Consider the following 22,055-nt stretch of genomic DNA (forward strand, 5'->3'; position numbering starts at 1 on the left):
AATCAAAGTCAAAGTCGAGAATTTCTTTGTATTGGCTCATAGAATGTACTGTTGATTGACATGTAAATTTAAACATGGTATGAATGAGGAAATTTTGTTTTTCTTTCGTTGAGATTTATTCGCAAATTTACGATTGCCTTTATCTGAAATATACATAGACTAATCATTCGCTGGATCATAATGTAACGCCACTTCAAAAAACCATCGCCCATTGAATCTGTCATCCTATTGTTACTGAATTTAAATCTAATTAAATAGCCTAGAACGGTGAAGGAAAACATTAATAGCAAACCTGCATGCCTGACAGTTTTCCGTGTCAATGTTTTCAAAAGGCGTGTGAAGTCCACCAATACGCACTGGGCCAGCGTGGTGGACGTCAGCCTTAACCCTTCTCACAGTGGAAGGAGACTCGTGCTCCATAGTGGATTGGAAATGGGTTTATATGATTACTAGCGGACCCGCACGACTTCGTCCGCGAAAGAGTCAGCTTCAAAAAGTAGTCGCATGTTTTCGCGGACAGTTTTATAGAACTTTACAGAAACAATTCCGATATACTTACTACATATTTATGTCGGCGTTAACGTTTACCATCCACGCATCGCACGCATTGGAATCTCTCAAAAACGTTTTTTTTGCAGTTTTTGCAGCCTTTAATTATTGATACTACCAATCCAAAAAAAAAATAGAAATCATAACAGCATTTTCTGAGATTAGCGCGTTCAACCAAACAAACTCAAAAACTTGATAATATTTCAACTATGCCTATCTAAAAAAAATACGTCAATCTAAAACTCCGTTGCGCGCTTTTTAAAAGACAAATGCGGAGAAAATAGTGATGCTATCCTGTAGGAGCTGTTTGCTTTTCCGGTATAAAAAGAATGCCTAAGAGCCTATGAGCTATTCCAAGATGGTACGCATGCATTCGATCGTTGTCCCATATGCCTTGCGACGTGCTGTTATCAGTGAAGTGTTAGTTCCTTGATCTCCGACAATATTTATCAGACCTTCCTTAAAATTAGTCAATACATGCTTAATAGTATTCACTTTGAAATGAAAAAAGAATTATTAAAATCGGTTCAAATTTAACGAAGGTATGAAGTAAAATTGATAACAAATTTCATCCCATTTCCCTTTGAAACTTTCTGTTTATCAGGATAAAAAGTATCCTATATGTTGACCCAGAATATCAGCTACAACTATACCAAATTTTATTTCAATCCGTTCAGTAGTTTTCACATGATGCTTGGACAGACAGACAGACAAAAATTCTATAAAAATCTGTTATGGACTCAGTATCGATTATAAAGCATCCTCAGGCCAAAATTTTCCAAATATATTCCTAGGTTGTGTATGTATGTGTATATCCTGTGTTGCCTATGGATAAAATAGCTTTCATATTTTGTAAAAAATATTAAATTCAGTCAGTAAGTAGTTTTAAAGTTTATCAATTAGAAATCAAGAAGTATCAAATCTTTCCTGTTTATAATATTAGTACTGTTTATAATCTTAATATATATAAATCTCCGGTCACGATGTTTGTCCGCGATGGACTCCTAAACTACTTAACCGATTTTAAATTTAATGTGCACACCGTGAGCAGTCTGCTCCAAATTAAGAGATAGAATAGCTTTAGATCTTTAATTATAGTCGCAATTTTATTAATTGACAGTCACATGTTATACATATATATAACTACTATACTCATTTAAGGCTTATCGATACTGAATAATTTAAAAACATAATCAACCGCAGACGACGTCGCGGGCAACAGCTAGTATTAGTATAGATTAGAATTATTAACAATAATAATACTATACTATTACTATACTATTACTATACTAATACTATACTACTATATAATAACAATCGCAAAGAGCCAAATTTTATTGGATAGAAGTAGGCGTAACTCTGCGGAAATTTATGATATAATATGAAAATTAAGCTTAACTATATATAAATTATATAAATTTGCTTAGCTTATACTAGATATAAATTTGCTTTACTCCGCGAAAAGCATGAGAATCTGTATGGTGTAATTTATAATCTCCACACCAAACAGGCAATGTACGCACGTTTCGCTCCAAAACCGGAGCATCCTCAGGAGATGTTGACTTAACAATGAATAATTGTAAAGTTTCTTAACAATTTTTCACGAAAAAAATTAATCTTAATTTTCATAGAAAAATATTAGTCGAACCTTTTTTACCTATTCACAGTTAATCCATAAGGATTAAAACGAGTTCACAACGCTGTGTCAATGAGGTGGGTATTTAAAATTAGCAAAAGCTCACCCTGCGTAATATTTGAGCGGCTGCATGAGAGAGGGTGGGCAGCGAGACCACCCACCGTATGGGGAAAATTCAGGGAGGCCGCGAATATAGTTCACATCGTCATTTATTCACATCATTTTTATCATTTGCTCATATATCGCCCTCACCGATCGATGATATAGTGAAATAAATGAATAAATATACTACGATAAAACATCGCCATCTAGCCCGAAAGTAAGCGTAGCTTGTGTTATGGGTACTAACATAACTGATGAATATTTTTATGAACATAATACATAAAAACTTATACTAAATATAAAAAAAACACCCTGACTTGACAGCATTGTACAGAGTGGCTCCCGACTGCGCCAATAGCCGTCTTAGTACTTAATAGCTAAAATAAATGATAACTATACAAGTTTCGAAGTACTGACTTTAGATTTTTTACTAGCTACATAAATAAAGTCCTTATAATAATAAGAACATTTCAATAATATATAAGTGTAATCCCTACTAATATTATAAATGTGAATGTAAGTTTGTTTATTACGCTTTCACCCAAAAACTACTCAACCGATCCTCATGAAACTTTGTACACATATTCTTGGAAGTGTTAGAAGTAATATAGGATACTTTTTATTCCGACATTCAGCTCGGTTCCTTTGGGAGAGGGGATGAGTGTTTGAAGATTTTACACCATAACTCCGACAAATTATAACCGATTTAAATAATTATTTTTGTACTACAGAGGTTATAATATGTGTTTAATTTTGCCCAAACTCTTGTTGAAGAAAGAAGACAGAAATCCTCAGCGGACAGCAGCAAACCCCTCATTTAATACTGGCTTAGCGATACTGAATACAATAGTTTTTTTTAGAACTACAACTAAATTTAATACCACGGCAAAAAACAAAATCAAACGCAAACGAAGTCGCGGGCAACAGCTAGTATTTAATAAAAACGCCGACTTTTAATATCGTGTACAGCATTGCACTGAGCTACAGCTGCTTCTCTACGAGAGAGGCAGGCTCAGCGGAAGTTTTTTCAAATACCTATTCATCACATTTAATTTGTCCCAGCTATAAGATCGTCTTAATGCCCTCGACCCGACCCTTTAATATACCTGATCTTTGCATCATGCTTCGCTGAAAATGTTTTGCTTATTGCATTTATAATATTGCATTGCTACGGTACAACTCAGAGAAAATTCCATAAGCCGATTAACTATGAGTGTAGCGTGAAAGCGGAATGTAACATGTCGAGGCGGAAAGGCATTATTTGAAAAACAGACATCTGTGCTACCCTAATTGAGTTAATGCGTGTTCCAGGCTATTTAATTTAAGCGCGTATCATGCAACAGATTTTTAGAAATGTTGAAGAGAGATGATATTTAAATTCAATATTACTCATTCAATATTTTTAATAAAACAGTTGTAATCTAACAGTTTAGCTTGTTTATTGCTTATTGGGTGCACCTACGTATATCTACGTTTCGTTAAGAGTTGTTTATTCTTTGAGTTACATAACGTTACAAATGTTAATAATTTTATGATGTCTACAGATTTAAAAAATGAAAAATTTTATTTCGAACTTTCGGATAGATTATCCGAATAATACAGAGTTATAACGAGAAGCCTACCCCACCATTTTCTCAAAAGAACAAAACGCATTCCACGGTTAGGTTTCCACTACTTAGGAAGGAAATGAAGAAAAAAAAGATTTACTATCTTAAATTAAAAAAAAAATATAAATGATTCAACACATTACTTAAACTGTTTATTGGACTACTGAAGTAAGGAAAATACCAAATAAGGTCAAACTTAAACTATTCTCAACTAGGATATGTATGATGTACTTTTTTTAATTATTCCACTACAAGTTAGCCCTTAATTGCAATCACATCTAGTGGTCAGTGATTTTGCAGTTAAGGTGGTAGCGAGCTAACCTGTTACTGTTAGGAGTAAGGCAATTAAATTAAACCTATATCAGTAATTGCTTTCTACGCGAATCGGAATCGGAACGCTAAATCGATTGGTGGCACGGCTTTGTCGGTTAGGCTGTAACTAGTCACATCCGACATCTTCCACGAGACCCAGACCATAGAAAATTTATAATTAATTCCTAAATTTCCCTTACCAGGAATCAAACCGGGTACCTCCGTCATATAGAAAAATGTTGCTGCCAAATCTGAGAACAATTCATTATTGTTTAGATTCACTATACGATATTATATATTATTAAAAAATGTAAGTATTTTTTTATAATATCTAGATGACAAGGTGAGCTTCTTAATATCTATTTCCATACAAAATCGCGTTATTCTTCTTGCCATTCTACCACGTTATATGGTATCAGCACAACATGTCTTTTTTAAACACGCTACAAACTTTATTTGTTTTGGTAAATGTCAACATGTCGATTTCAACCCTCCTTGTCAATGTTTTTGTTGTAATAACCGCTACCTATCGGTTCAAAGGGGTGAAGATCGATCCCCTTTTAATATCCCATACAAATAAGCAATTAAGAGTTTTTTAGATTTTTTTGGGGTTGCTTGGGGTCCCTCCTACTATTATTTTTTTCAACACCCGTTCTACTGAGGCAAACCATTTTGCAGTTTAAGCGATTTATGTTTACTAACATAATTAACAAAGATTTGTTAGTACCCAATAGGCTCCGAAAGTAGGTACTGGACAAATTCTAACTAATTTCTTCGCTAAAATAATGCTAAACCATGGTCTGTTGGTCTTGGCATTTATTAACGACATCACAATAGTAGTTAAGCACTGCAAATACTCGCTGTTTTCTGATGACTTAAAAATAGACAAAACAGCAAAATCGGATAAAGACATTAAGCCCATACCAGAGGACCTAAACCGAATTATTAAATGGTGTGACATAAATAGACTCTCAACCCTAACAAATGTTTTTATGTAGAATACTGTAGAAGAAATAAACCGTTTGTCTCTAGCTATTCTATTGGAAATGTAGAACTACAAGAGTTGCGAGAAATAAGAGATTTGGAGTTACTATTGATAGTAAACTTAATTTCAAATCGCACATAAACAACATTGTCAAAAAAGCCGCCAAATTACTCGGCTTCATTAAATGTAACTCAAAGGGGTTCTCCCGCAATACAAAAAACGGTTCTGTTTAATGCCCTTGTGAGAAGCTGTCTGGAGTTTTCAAGTATAATCTGGAACCTTTCATATAAAATCCACTCTCAGCGTGTTGAGAGTAGGTATACAACGTGCTTTTATTAGACATCTTGCATTTCATGCAACTGGTATTATCACATAGACAGCCTTACAGCCATAGACTGGCTGAGTTGATAAAGTCCTTGACATGTGTTTTTTGTATAAAATAATACAGAATAAAATAAACTGAAATACAAAAAAATGCTTATCGCTTACTTATCGGTGAGTCCTAACTTAAGATACATATTATGTACACAACACCTATTGCTTCATGTCTTTATGATTATATTTTTGCTGTGGTTACATGTCACTATTTTTTTTTTTTGTGAATGTCATGGTCACTTGTTATCGATGTATTTATAAGTGAATGTGTAGAATATTGTACAAGTTTATTACTGTATATAGTATATATGTATATTGCTAACAATATACATAGTTTATTTATTTATTTATTAAGGACACTAATGTCCTTAATAAATAAACTATATCGAAGTTACGTCATAAATGAATAAAACTTTTACATAATATGAATTACTTGGCGTGCTTTGAAATCTTTGATCTATTGATGATGTATAAAAAGTTTGTACTACAGGATAAAAGTACTCATTATTACCTTCAAAAGAGTCCGGGAGGGAGTATATCTAAATATCAGAGCAGGTTTTGTGTTCTAAAAATTTATTAAAGCGCCGGTTGAAACAAGAGTGGGTTCCATTAGTAACGCAATATTAGTTCTTATTTAAATAAATATTTCTCTCATCAAGGGTATTCATATACCTGTAGCAGTCAAGTACTTTTTCTTCATTATCATATCCACCCATTACCGGCGCACTACAGGGCACGGGTCTCCACTCAGAATGAATAAATAAATAAATATAACTGAAAAACATTCATGTTCACCACGCAAACATTTTCCAGTTGTGGGAATCGAACCCACGACCTTAGACTCAAAAAGCAGCGTCGCCGCCCACTGCGCCGCTCGGCCGTCTGAATGAGAAGGGTTTAGCCCGTAGCCTACCACGCTGGCCAAGTGCGGATTGGAAGACTTCACACGCCTTTGAAAACTTTATGGAGAACTCATGCAGGTTTTCTCAAGACGTTTTCCTTCACCTTTTTAAAGCATGTGACGTTTAAATTGCTTCAATTAAAACGTACATAACTCCGAAAAGTTAGTGGTGCGTGCCGGGGCTCGAACACGGTCTCCACGAAAGGAAAGACGTTGATTCCATCGGTTCTTATGCTCGTCTTTAGCTTCTTGTTCAGATAATAGGAGATTGTAAAACGAAGAAGAAGAAACACTTTATTGCACGTATAACATACAGGAAAAGAAACAGTTAGGTGTATACAGTACACAATTTAGACATACAATGGCGGCCTTATTGCTGCAAGCAATCTCTTACAGGCAACCTTTGTAGATAGGACTTACAGCAAGAAAACGGGATAATAAATAGTGTTGATACATAAATACCAACATGTAAAGATACAAATACATATAAAACTTCAATAAATATACGAAATACATAAATAATATATATAAATATATAACAAACATAATTTATATAAGTAAATTTTAACACACATTTTAAAAGAAAGAATATAAAGAATCTAGTTCAAATTCAATCTCTTAAAGAGAGGTAGTAGTCCTTCAGACGACTCTTAAACATCGGAGGGGAACTACTTCCACGGATTTCAGCGGAGTGCATAAAAATAGAAACGAGTGCATAAAACATGCCCTTTTATTGACGTACTGATTACTTCTTATTATTCTGATTGCGAAGGGATGGAACAATGATGTTATTAGTTATTTCTTCAATTTAATTAATCTACAGTGATATTAGAACAATGTTGCATGTTTGAGGAACTTAATCGTCTTTACTGCTATAAATATACCAGTAGCCAATTGTTTGATATTGAAGTAGTTGGTATTTATTTATTGTATTGTTGAATGAATAGAGCTCCGAATGCTCTGCTTATGGAAATTTTCATTAAAATCGTCTTTTGTTTTGCCATCAGTGGTTTATCTCATTTTATGATTTATTTTAAACTAGCAGTTGCCCGCGACTTTGTTGGCACGGAAATTTTGATGTGTGAGTATACCTGTTTGTATAAGTTCTCTGACCCTTAAACTACCACTATGCAAAAACACCATATCTGCATGCTCTATAATATAACAAAACTAATCTATCCCACGGTAACCATACATTTTCCCGGGATAAAAGTAGCCTGTGTGCTTTTCCATACTCTAATCTATATCTGTGTTAAATTACGTCCAAATCCGTTCAGCCATTCTGCCGCGATTGAGGTTCAGACATGCCTCCAAACTTCGCAATTATAATATAGGATAGAAATCATAAAAAGCAGATTTAGTCTGTTTGCATCAAGTATTTCGAACCTTAGGAGTACTCTTAAGTGAAAAAAATTACTTGGATTAGCCCGCGCACATATTAGGATATGTAATTTTTTACTACCTAGCCTAGTGTTAAATCGTTTGCGTGCCTCATCACTTCGTGTACCCTTAGCGTTGTTTCTGACTTTACTGACCGCCTAAAGCCCGTAGCGTCATGTTACACAACCTATAAGCTTCAAAAACAAAAGACTTTTTAATTACAAGGGTTGCTATCGAGATAATTCTGTTAAAATAAAGAAAAAAAAACTGACTACAGCTAAATTAATAGTGTCTAGCTTTATAAATTTCCTCACGATAAATACGATAATTTTGTTTATATTAATCGTACCTAGTTACTGAGAATATGTAGCTTTTAATGGCTGGCCAGTTTATGAAAGCCTAAAGCTCAGCTTTCTCTACACACTAGAGTGAATCCAGAAATTGTAAACCTTCAAAGTGAGTATCTGCTGAATTTCTTTCTTGCTTATTTCATTTTTAAATTCTAATACGTCTGTCACATGTTAATACAGACTTTTTAATGATGGAAAATAGGGTTCAATAGGGTTGTCACAAGTAAACGCTTAGAATGTTATAATAATAATAACTTTTAATTCAGATAGAAATCCATAGGCTACAACAATAACAATTATCTTATTTACTATATATATATACTAAAATTGGCCAAACCTATAAATAATAAATAATTAGGAATCTCCTAACCAATGTAAGTACCCGCTTGAGCAATTGGTATGTGAGTGTGTACCAACCCAGTGTTCCGTAAAGGAATTTTTTGATGAGAAAAAGATTGCGTAGAAGTCATTAACGCGATTCTCCGCAAACATTTTTAATGCACTGCAGAAGCGAGGCAGCCCCAATAATACTCTGAAGCCACTATTGTATTGTATACGTAGGACGTTATAAGCCCTCTGTGTATATGACACCCACAAGCTGCACGTATAAAATGTTCGACAATATGCTCTGAAAAGTGTAAGCTTCACTTCCCTTGTACACCGCGCAAACTTGCGAGCTATCATTATAACATCTTATCGCCAACGCCCTCGCTCCCTCTTAATGAATTCGTTTGTATGTAAAAATAAATATTCTTATTTTGATTCAATATTTTTACAGTGTGATTCTTTATGAAATATACTAATATCCTTATTTCTGTGGCCCCATGTACCTTTCTAAAATATCTAATTATTTATCATTTGTATATTGAAGGGGACATTTTTAACAAAAATTAGCGAAGTAGATAAAATAACAGTAGGTAGTTAGGTTTGTTAAATTTTCGAGAGAATGAGTTCCTAAAGGGATTTAGAGTATTAGTATAGAAAACATGATATTGGATAGAAGCAGGCGTTACTTTGCGGAAATCCGTAATATATTATGAAAATTAAGCTTAATTTACTATACTCCGCGAACAGCAGGAGAATATGTATGATGTAATTTATAATTTCTTCAATCCGTATACTCCTGACAGAATAGAAACCGGAGTATACTCAGGAGATGTCGACTTTACAATGAATAATTGAAGTACTTCACTAGGCATCACATGTTTAGTGAAGTACTATTATATTTAAAAAATAGTTGGAAAATCCAAAAGTGCACGCCTCATAATCTCATTCATTACAATAAAATTGAGATTATTTGTAAATAATAACTAAACTACGTAAAGTAATAGGCTTCTATGCCTCAAAATACTGAAGACTTTAAAAAAAAATCCCAACTCGATAAATGAAGTATTTCGCTCGTTATCGTGACCACAAGATACGGGATCCGCATATACAGACACATGGTAGTCCAAGACATAACTTTTTTAAACAATTTTTTAATTAGTTTAAATAATAAATACAGATTTAAAAATACCATAAGTGTTAAAAATAGTGTTTTTTCTCAACATGTGTCTATTTATATACACTTATAAAAGCAATAAAGAATAAAAAAGTGACAATTTAAGTTGGAGAATCACTCGGTGTGCGTAAACTGACAGTAATACCCACCTCAACGCTTCGCTTCTGAGGCGTGCAAAACTGTCTCCTAATATACTTTCATCCCGGTTTTAACTCTCTTAGAGAAATCCTTTAGCATGTATTTTAGTTGGGCGGCTTCGAACAAACAATTTTCTTCCCCAATTTGACCCCTTTACTTAACGTACCTGTTAAAGAATTTCTCATCCTTCATTCTTACATTACTATTTTATTGGGAATCTAATATCAATTTTCATGAATACTATTTTAAAAAATAGACTTTCAACCTCTTTTTAACCAGCTTCGGGGTGATATTGGAAAAGATAAACTATGCTCAATTACTCAGGAAGGTTACATGCTTTTTAACATCACGCTGCGACCCTTGGAAGCCGAAGCATTCTAACGAAGTAATAGCGTAGGCGGCGATTTGACGCGGTGGGTTGGGGTATTAAGTATAGATTATTGATTAAGAATGTCTTTGGGAGAATTATCAAACGCGTATGAAGTAAATAACTAATACCGGTTAACCGGTCGCAGGCTATATCTCGCAAGCACATGTCGTTTTAGGCAACTGACAACTGCCTAAATATTAAATAATTCATGCATACAGTATACATTAATATAGTATAGTTTGATTGTTGGATGATTTTAAAATAGGATTCTATTTTGTTTCCAGGCGAATAGTAATATATTATTTATATACTTATGTGGTATAAATTTTATACATGCAGTTACATACTATTTATTTGCACGGCTTTTGGATTACTTTTATTTGTTGATTGATTTTGAACGATAACTTCGTAGACATTGCATGTGCATCAGACATCAAATTGAAAAATACTCAAACTGACATTAATATTCACCATAACGTTGTGGACAATTGTATGTTTTTTTTGTAAATTAATTTAATTCTTACGACCTTAGGTAAAGTTTTAATTTGTTTCCTTACTGCAAGAATTCCTCGCTCTCCATCGGGAGTTCATTTTCGCATATCAAACCAACGCAAAACAACGACGACAAACCGCTTTTAAATAATTTTTAATTCATTCCAATTGGACAATCAAATTAGAAGTTATCGCGAGTTTAAAAATTTAAGAACTACACCTGAAGTAAATAGTTATTTTTAGAGACAAACTGAATTGAAAAAGTAGTAGTATTAAGGTTTAATTGAATGCCACACAAATCTCCCAAATAAACTGCTCTTAAGGGATGCTTTAAAAAAAAAACAAATGCGGACGAAGTCACGGGTAAGAGCTAGTTTTAATATTTAATACATTAAAATATTTGTTTTATAAATATAACCTAAAATAAACTATTTAATTTAATTTAATTTTTATATATAAATGTAGATAAAAATATATGTGACACGAGTCTAAAATTTAAATTGACAGACAGTTGCTTTTCCGATACAGTCGAGAATGGCTAGATATTTTCCCACAACTGTTCCAATTTAGGTTTCACTCTCTGACTGACACTAACATTGGATTCACATTAGATAGAATTGTCTGGTAACTTGATGCATTGGTTGACAGATTGCACTATATGTTACTGAGGCATCAATCCATAAAAATATTATAAACTGGGCAACCGATATTTGCTTAGCTTTTAATATGTTAATTTGCAGAGAAAATATTTGTTAAAATAAACATAATAGCAAGATGTTCATTATCAGCCTAATCGTTAGATCATTTCAAACTCAACGTTATCGTATAGGGCAGTGAGATTAATGAAATAGCGAAAGTAAATAAGATTTTCGTAAAAAAAAACCTACTGCTTTACAACTAAAAAACAAGAAATAAATATTTTCTCTAACATTTTTAAGTCGGTGCCAAGTAAAATGTAGAAAATTACTAGGTATAGATCATATTCGTATTTCTGGACCCTATTAACCCTATTCATATACCCTTTACATCTGTATCGAGGAAAGTGTCAGTAATTTACTTATTTTTTTATAAGTCGGTTAAATAACATATTATTTTCGTATTTTTTTTAAGTAATATTCAAGTAACTTTGATAAACAGAAGTAATACGGTATTTAAATACAATATTTTATTCAAATTATTGCATTTCCGAGATTTTTTAGCATTTAAATATATTATTTAGAAAAGAATTGTTCGTTAAATTTTACATTTGGTTTAATAAATGCGACAAACATGCCATTTCCGTTTCGGTATACAATACACTAAAATTGAGTTTAGTTTAGAGAGATTGGCAGGTTTAAAAGTAGGGATACCCTTTTAGAGATCATTGTAAATTATAGCCCTACATTTAGACCAGTCAATTTAGTTTATTTTAGCAAGTTCGGTTTAACAGAATTAGCTCTGTTTATTTTTGTTTTTGGTTCGGGCATTGCAGCGTGGTGGACAGGTGTCATCAAAGCAGTCGCTGCTATTGACAGAAATGAACAAAAGACAGTGGTGTTTGCAACAGAATACCTATATCCAGCAATAGACGCACATTAGTTGACGTGATAATGATGACGATCTAAATGAGATCTGCTACATAATAGCTTATCGTGTAGTAACAGCAGATCAGAATACAGTTGTCACGCGGGTATTGTAGAGGCGATTATGGGAATAAAACGGAGAACGGGTATCAGCGTTCTCTGTTCTACTGCTTACTACAGTCACTGCGACCACCAACCCGTTTGCCCAGCTTGGTGATTATGAACTATCCTGTTGTGATAGGTTTTTAGCCTAGCAGTGGACTGTTAAAGGCTATTTATGAGGATGATGATGATGATAACATTGTGGCTTGCATCCCGGCGGTGCGTTACCATGCGATACTTTTAATCCCACATAAACAAACAGTTCCCGGGGAATTTCCAAAAATGAATTTCGTATGAATTCGCAGACTTTGGGAGTAGAAAATACAATATGTCTCCTATCTCCCTTCTGATGTATCGCGGTATTTAAATGTGGATCGGGCGTAATTGTAATTTTTAAATTTAACAGGACCTGTGTCCTGTATTTAAATTAGGTTATATTAACATAAAATATTGGTTACCTGTTGGAACGGGGTGCTTTCCTGTGTGGATGGCCTAGCGGTGAATTTAGACCTGAGCTCATAGAAATGGCGCGAGCAGGCAAGGTGGCTTTTAAGTAAGCTTCGTTCAGACCTGTTGAATTTCAAAATCTTAACCCTTTTTGCGTAAAACACTCCTTAAAATCGGCGTACCAAACCTGCTTTAGATTTCAGTTAGGGAGAAGAAGTTCTACAGGGAGAAGTTTAAAAATGTGGTTGGCATTCAGTAATGGACAGCTACATGAAAAAGAAGTAGGAATTTACTTTAAAATTATTCTTTTAAAGTATACTCGTATAACAACCAGCAAAAGCTGCTCCGAGGAAAATTATAAAAATGTAACTACTTATAATGTATTTAAATATTAATAAATGCTTCAAGTGAAACTGTTAAACTTTGCATTAATTCATTCTATATTATTGTTTGTATGGGAGAGTTTACTTTCGTTGCCTCTGATTACAATTATGACCCAGAGACTAAATGAATCCAATAGTTCACTTGTGCCTGTATTAAAGGTACAAGTCTAAAGGGCATTGACCTCCTTTTTTCTCATAACTCAGTATTTGACACTCAGTATTTTGTTGTTTCACATCTTCAGTTGTAGGATCCAAATTAAGACGTCATTGTTAAATCAAGTGATATTTAATTGATTAAATTAAAAACGCACATAGCTCCGAAAAGTTAAGAGGTGCGAGCCGGGGATCGAATTTAGCCCCGGAAAAGAAAGCCTACCTTTCCCACAAGTTTATCACCGCTTATAAGTTATCGACCGCATTTCATAAATCTTTTCTTTAATTTTGAGGGTTTTAATTGCTGGACCACTCTGCAATTTAACTTACTATGTGAACTACAAGAATGTGGGTTTTCTAGACTCGGCTGGCTTCCTGAGTAAATTTCAGCGACACTCTGCTCCGAGGAAGGGCGTTGCATCACACTAGACAAGCTAGAATGACTTCGTGCTATGTGAGGTGGCATTTGCAGATGTGTTCTAGTCTCATCCGAAGCATCTTTAACCTAAAAATATAATCAATGGTTTAAATTTAATTTATCTGCATTTAACGTTACATTACTCATAAATAATCAAAAGCAATTCTAATGAAAACCCCGTTAGAGCGCAGCAATAGGGGTGGAAGAGAGGTCAGTACGATTTAATAAAAAAAAAATTATATAACACTATTTAAAAAAATCGTTCACTTATTGTATAGGTTAAAAGTTTTATTATTTTACAAAAAACTAGCTTTTGCCCGCGGCTTCGCTCACGTTAAGTTCAATTTTTGATTTGGTAAATTTTAACTACAAAGCTTTAAAAGAAAGTCGTGCTGCTAATAGAAAATTATTAATGTAAATTACTTAAAAAATCTAAATTTCATGATAATGACTTTTATAATATGATTTCATACCCTATTCGATGCCTTTGGAGTTGGAATTTGTAAAATTTGTGAAAAAGGTATTCCTTTATTTTAAACAAAAAAATAAATTGGTGACTGAAGGATTTTATACAAACTTTCATCCCCCATTTAACCCTCTTAGGTTTGGAATTTTGAAAATTCCTTTCTTAGCGGATACCTATGTTGTAATAACTATCTGTGTGAAAAATTTCAGCCCGTACCGTCAAATGGTTAGAGCTGTGCGTTGATAGATCAGTCAGTCAGGCACGTTTGCCTTTTATATATATATATATATATATATATATAATATATATATATATATATATAATATATATATATATATATATATATATAGAAGAAGTGCTATGCTTTTAAGTATTGCACGGAAGCAGGCGATACATTCCAGGTCACGCAAGTCCAGGATGTTATTTACAATGAACACGACTATCACAAAATCTTAATTTCTTTTTTTACTACCTATAACCGCAAAAAGTAAGATTGGTTTCTTAATGCAAATATAAATAAATACATTTTTGTTTTATTAATTGACTATAGTTTTGCTTTAATTTAGTTTATCCTGCTACGAGTTAGATTTATCATGATAATTATCAATTTATTACCGGCCCACTACAGGGCACGAGATTACAATGAGAAGGACCGTTCCCCACACTGGTCTCAACTTCTAGTGGACTTCACAACCCTTTGAGAATATTATGGAGAACTCTCAGGCATGCTGGTTAGCAATGAAATACGACATTACCTGTAATGCAAAATTGCTTCTTAATTATTTTCTAATGACATTGTGATAACAAAAAGAACACCCGGCTAAGTTTGTTGTGGGCTTCTTCTTCTGTGGGCTTAGACAGGGCGCGTTTGGAACCCTCGTAGTTTAAGTTTTAAGTTTACAATTGTAGTTATTGCCATCACTAGTCTCTGCTATGTACACATCTATATCTATATCTATTTATATGTATACTAATAAAAATTCCCACAGACTTAAAATTTAATAAAAGTTTCATGTTTGTTAAATAAAGGTCACTTACTATCAGATTTCGAAAATTTTAGCCCTAGAGGAGATTGTGGGGGCGTTAAAATTATTTATATAATTATAATTGTTGATAACATCCTAAAGATTTTTTTATAGTGATAAATGATGGACCAAGCTGTAACCTAATGGTAACCATATTTTGTTACATAAACAGAGGAACACTTTGAATGCTATGCAAGGAACACATCCTATGAAATGACACCCTTCGGACTGGAACGCAGCTTAGCAGCTTAAATAGGCATTGGGGTAGGAGGGACTTCCCTGGACAAGCTTGGCCACAAAATGCTTTAATAGGTACTACTATTAAAACTTTAAGTGCGGAAGAGTCTATGTAAGGTTTGCAGTCAATGATTGCAACTATCTATAATTTCCAAATAATACTGGTTGCCTATAAGTAGGAGGGACATCTTTAGTGCTACAACACATATCTTTATATATAAAAATGTTATGTTGGTTTGTGTACGCTTCAAAAACTCAGCTGGTTTGTTTTTATCTATTTTTCTCAACCATTCAATCACAATGTGCCACAGCGAAGCGTGGCAGGGTACAACTAGTTTTGTATATAATCCACGCATCAAAAGTGCCATCTATGTGCCTATTTAAATAAAGAAATATTTGACTTGACTTTGACTACATTTTACCGGTAAAGAATACGACAGTTTAGCGGCATGCACCTGCCAACATTATTCATCCTAAATTGTAGTACCACCGGCAATTTTACTTTCCCGAACTACTGCCTGATAATTATCATATTGGACGTGCCATCTAGGTCCAATGATGTATTCTGAGCGTAGTTTAGCATGTCGCTGCCAACGTCCATACAATAACTGCGACGGGAGAAAGTGTATTGTTACAGTTCCCCGTAAAACTGCCGTATCGTGTAGGGACGGACTCCCCCAAAATGCGGGGATAGCCTAGTGGCCTTCTTTTCAAGGTTCGATCCACGCGGCGGCTTTTAAATATGAGCAATAAAACTTCACCTGCTTTTTAATGAGGGGAAAAAAAATATTGAGATGATAACTGCATGCCTGAGAAAAGACTCGTGCCCTTTAGTGGGCAAAGGGTGGTAATGACGAAAAGTAAATAAAATAATAAGAAAAAAAACACGTTAATTGATAATTTTATTAGTTGAAGTACCGTAATAAGATTTTAATTAAATATAATTTAAACAAAAATTTTTAATTATATTGTTAAGAAACGAAAATAAATAAAAATAATAAAAACAAAAACGTAAAGTAACGTAGCTTAATCTACTGGAATATAAGTATGTGATCCAGAGTTATTGTATGGATACCGCTATAATATTAGTATATGACTATTTCCTTTGTATATATAAAAACAATTGCCTTGTGTTAGTCTCGCATTAACTCGAATGGCCCTTTCGTATTACCTTAATAGAGTAAATTTACCTAGCTACAAATAGATCAAGTTCAGGTGGTACGAAATTCACTGGGTCATCAAACCATAACAATTTTTTTTCAGATTTTCGGGCCACAAGAAATAATCACACTAATAAGAGAAGTGGGGGCTGCATTTATTATTAAAGCATCATCGCTTATTACATTATTGAGCGATCGACTACCTTAGTCAAGGGCAAACCTGTCATAACAAACAAAACAGTGTTTATTTAAGCCGCATTTTTCCATTGTATAACGAACATACTATGGCAATAATATCTTATCAATGAAAATAGGCCAAGTGCGACTGTCACTCGCTCCGTACCTCGGAGCGAAAGGTATACATAAAAACTTAATTTAATTATTCAACCGCTTGAAACACAAAAAAAATAATATCTCTTTCAAAACGTAATTTTATAGTGAAAACATTAATTATTATTTCTCGGCGTTGTACGGAAAATACTCTTTAAAATGACATAATGGATATTTTATAGAGACAAAACATTTAATTTTAAAGCTTTAAAGCGAGTGATTTCAAAAAAATTATGGTAAATTTAATTTAATATGTTATAATGACAATTTTAAATCTTAAGCAAATATAAAATTTGTGTTTTGTTAAGAGTTGGATATTTAAAAACAGTTGACTTACTTCTTGAATGGGTACTTCACGATAATCATTTGGATTTGTTGATTTGTCGTTCAATGATTGCAGAGAAACAGACATCGAAACATGACGCTGCAATGATTTATTCTGCTTTTTAAACATTTCAGTAGTGTTTTTCACAAAACTGTCCATCGTTTTCTTAAAAAAGGAAGATTTTCGCTCAAGGGGTGACTTTCCTATGGAATGCAAGTCTAGCTCTGATTGCGAAAGACCTTCCCGCCTTGATAATATGGTTTGGTCTAAAGACAATTTTCTGTCTCGAGTTTTCTCATACATTTTTCCATTAGGTAACCTATTATTTAAATTAGAATTTACATTTTCATTATCACTTTGGATATTATCACAGTTAGTTTGTAAGGTGGGATCTCCTGTACTAAGCGGTTCTATAGTACTTATATGGTTGCACGAATGATTATTTTCTCCTACGACGGCATTACTTTCATTTGCAGTATCACTTTCTTGGCTAGCTTCACTGGTATAATTATTATCTGCTTTGCTTTCATTTGGTTCAACATTAGAAACCACAACATCTGTGTTCGTTGCGCTTAATATTTCCGTAGAGTTTTGAGCTACTGAAGATTCTTCAAAGGAGTCCTCGTAATTAAAGTCAGTATTACTCATAACTTTACTACCCGGAGGCGCTTTAAGACGCATACTGCTATTCATTTTAACATTTCTCAGGATTTCTTTTATTTTGATATTTTCTTTAAAACTTTTTACATCTGTGATATACAAAGGTCCTTCCTTTTTAGAAGAACATTTTACAGATTTTTCCTTTTTGAATTTCTTACTCTCTTTTCTATCCATAATATTACGCTTGAATTAAAAACGCTAAATCTCACAATATCACTTTTGAGAATTGAGGCCACAATTCACGTCACAATTACACAATATTTCTGTTGAAAAATATCAGCTGTGAGCACTAACGTCACACCTGTATAAATCGTTTAATCACAGTGAAGGAAATGTGACGATAACGCACTACTATCGGGAAACGTGTAACTAAAGGCTGTATAATTTTACAACATAACTCATCGAAACATTCAAATAATTGATCCGATAAAGCTTGTGTTTTATTAAAAACTATTTTATTCCACGCAATATTTAAACAGGTTATAGTTTACTTTAATATAAGTTTGAATGATTATAACTACTTATCAAAGTAGATAACGTGCAAACAGTATCTGGCTCCTTGAGATAATCAGTGATTATGTCGTACCTATACGGTTATTTTTTATCGCTTTTATCTGTAGGTGATGATCTTCACGTATTATATTACATTAGTGCGACAGTATTTATTACTAACATAGGTAGACGCAGTTAAAAAAATAACTTGCTAAAATTAATATGAATTTAGAGTAAAAAAAATATTAAAAATCTAAAATAATATCCTATACTCGGTCCTGGCATTAGCAAGTTTGATACTAACTACTTGGTTAGTATGAAAGTTGCTAATACGTATTATAATTATATACTTAATGAAACCAATATTTTAATGCGTGTAAAACGCAAACAAAACCTGGCGACAGTTACCTACTTGAATATACCGCCGGCCTCGGGGTTTTTAAGCCTTGAAAATAAAGTATTTACAATTTATTCTTGCTATAAACCTGTGTAGTGCATCCACTCGCAAATCAGAATCTTATTGACCACGATTAGAAGTGAAGTACACCTTGGAATTTTCAGCATGAATTAATGAAATAACGATACCTACATATAAAAGCTAATAATATTTTGGTCAATACTCAGCATGGATGTAAGACCCAGTCTCGTGATACTCCTCGTCATTGATTCTGCTATTTACCAGCAGGTTCGGCGAAACAGACAAATACCTCACGGCTGCTTGGATTGACTACAAGAAGGCCTTTGATTCGGTGCCTCATTCGTGGCTCATGGAAGTCATCCGGTTATGATGAATGAACCCTATATTATTTTCTTTAGTCGTGCATGTCATGGATGATAGTCCTTCGCCACGCAGGAGCTGCAAACTCGACTTCCTATCGACTGAACCGATAGGAATTAGGCGGGGTATTTTCCAGGGCAATAGTTTGAATCCTGTTTCGTTTTGCCTGGCCCTTAATCCTGTCAGTACCTCACTCATGGACTCAGGACTATGATTTCGTCTCCACAGGGGTGGTGAACTCATCAACTCATCTCACTTAATCTATATTGATGACCTCAAGCTGTATGCATCAAAACAATCAGTCCTTGTGGCATTGTTAAAGATAACTTTGAGCTTTATCACTGACAGGTATATTATAGCTAATAGATCTGATATTGTGCTAGTTGATCAATCAGTGCGCCGTGCATTAATTGTTGACTACTATACATATGATATACTATTCCACATAACGATAATATGGTGAATGCTGAAAAGGAAAAAGTATCTAAATACTTGGACCTTGCAATGTGGAATGTTGAGTCGACCGTTCTTGTTCCTATTAGTAAATGGTCTTCACGCGAAAAGCTTCGACCAACATCTTAAGAAGCTTTCGGTTGTTTATTGGATCAAGGGTCGGATACAGAAGGCAGTAGTCCTTGAAACGGCGCGTATTGTGAGGATTTTCCTCACTCTGGAGCCTGGTTGCATTCAAAAGCCCCGCAAACGGAGTAGTGGATGTTTTTTTTTAATTCAAATAATTATTAGTAGGTATAGAAGATGGATAACATCAATTATAAAATACTCCTTTTTACCAAAGTACCCTTACACTTAAGTATCTATCTAAAGTCTGCCAAAAAATCTCACCTGCATAAAGTGCTCAACATATAATAAAGGAGTTAATAATTTCCAACTACTAATTTCCTTACTAATAACTTCTAATTTAATATGGCGTGAAAATTAAATAGATGGGAGTTAATAACCGTTAAATTCAAACCCAAACCAATTATTAACATTACTACAAGTACAGCGGTTCGGCTGAGAGTTCGGCTACACTTTGTAGGGGCCGGGTTCGAATCCCAGCACGCACCTCTAACTGTTCCTCTAAGTTATGTGCGTTTTTTTGCAATTAAAATATCACTTGCTTAAACGGTAAAGTAAAACATGGTGAAAAACCTGCATGCCTGAGAGTTCTCCATAATATTCTCAAAGGCGTGAGAAGTCCACCAATCCGCACTGCGCCAGCGTGGTGGACCACGGCCTAAATCCTTCTCATTGTAGGTGGAGACTCGTGCCTACAAGTTAGCCTTTGACCGCATTGTGCCGGAAAACTAAATCACGCGGCCGTAAAGCTTTGTCGGATGGTAACTAGCTATAACCAATGCCTCCCACAAGATCAGACCAATGAAACTTTAGAAATTATAAATTACCGAATTCGGGATTCGGGAATGTCGGGAATAGAACTCCGGACTTCCCACTTTAACACCACAGCGCACCATTGCGCCAGGGAGCTCGTGAAAATGATAAAAGCTTAACGAGGGAGGATATTTAACCCTTAGGAAAATAAACTATCCCGAGACTCGTCTGGTTTGTTTTTTTGTTTTTAAAGCATATTTTTATGTTGGGTATTCTTATGAAATAATACGGATGTAGTTTTTAAAAAAAACTTTTTCCAATTGAGTTTTGTGTATGTGTAGTCTTTCAATTTTTTTAACTCGCGATAGCTGGTACATTAAATGTCAGATTGGAATAAATTAAAAAGTATTTTAGTGCCTTAAATACTCTTGATGATAAAAATGTTTATTTGATTAAGAATTAATAGTGAGATACTAATGTGGGCTACCACTTTTGTTTGTACCGGCAATCTTATAAAATTATAGGTCACGAAAGGTCCTATTGCGATTTCACTTACAATATTTAGATGTAATAATATGTCCACGCAGACTTCTCCTCTCAGTGTAATCCAAATAATGAATTTTATAAGAAAAAGTTGTGCTACTTTGGGTTACATTATTGGAATTTTCTTAAGGATCTCCATTTTTGAGAATAAATTATACTATTATAGTCTTCGTGACATGTTGGCTTTCTCATAGCGAAGAAATGGTTTAAATCGGTCGAGTACTTTCGGAGCCTATTGGGTACAAACAAACAAAAACATCTTTTCTCTTCATAATATTTGTATCGATAATTTTACTACTTTTTGCATGCGGGTTGGTCTGCTAAACAAGATTCTCATAGATTAGTACAAATATTATATCAAAAATATAATATACTTTTAAACAGAACTTACTATTTCTTCGCCTATAACCTCCATCAAGATCCGTGTAATCAAAACAAAAATGGATTTTTTAAATCCAACCTGTAGTGCAGAGATTGGCGTGTTAAAACAAACAAATAATAAAAGAAAATCTTGTTTTATTATTTGTTGGCATTCGCTTCGGATAAGCAAATTTTTCCCATTCATACGTGGCTATTCTACATAATAATAACCAACCTCATTAAAAAACGTAGGTCTTTAATTTGTATGCGACTACTTTTAATTTTGTTTTTGCTGACTAATATCGTTTATTTACAAAACAACATTATTTCTTAATAGGTAGTTTGAATTAAGTTTTGAAAGTCGAACATTTTTTTTCTATTACGTTTCCTCTCTGTGACTATTATAATTCATAATTGGAATGTAATTATAAAAATTAATAATAATTTTCAGGTATTTTCGGTATGCTACAGGATGGGATATAAAATGGAACGAATCGTGAATATCGGCAAGCCGCGCCGTCGCGCGTCGCCGCCGTTGCCGCTACCAGTAGCACGCTTCGTATATTTCCATATGTTTGCATCAG

General features: G+C 33.9%; 1 protein-coding gene across 1 annotated transcript in view; it reads right to left on the minus strand.

Moving 5' to 3' along the window:
• LOC120636643 overlaps positions 1-18,268 on the minus strand; it is an 80,383-nt gene extending 62,115 nt beyond the window's left edge. Inside the window, exons 1-3 of the mRNA XM_039908207.1 lie at positions 17,319-18,268; positions 13,676-13,850; positions 12,821-12,932 (exon numbers count right to left, since the gene is read on the minus strand). Of these exons, the coding sequence (XP_039764141.1) occupies positions 12,821-12,932; positions 13,676-13,850; positions 17,319-18,140 (1,109 nt within the window). The 5' untranslated portion in view covers positions 18,141-18,268. The remainder of the gene's footprint in view (positions 1-12,820; positions 12,933-13,675; positions 13,851-17,318) is intronic.
• Positions 18,269-22,055: the final 3,787 nt, after the last annotated feature.

Source organism: Pararge aegeria, chromosome Z (assembly GCF_905163445.1).
Source record: "Pararge aegeria chromosome Z, ilParAegt1.1, whole genome shotgun sequence".
NCBI classification, from domain to species: domain Eukaryota; kingdom Metazoa; phylum Arthropoda; class Insecta; order Lepidoptera; family Nymphalidae; genus Pararge; species Pararge aegeria.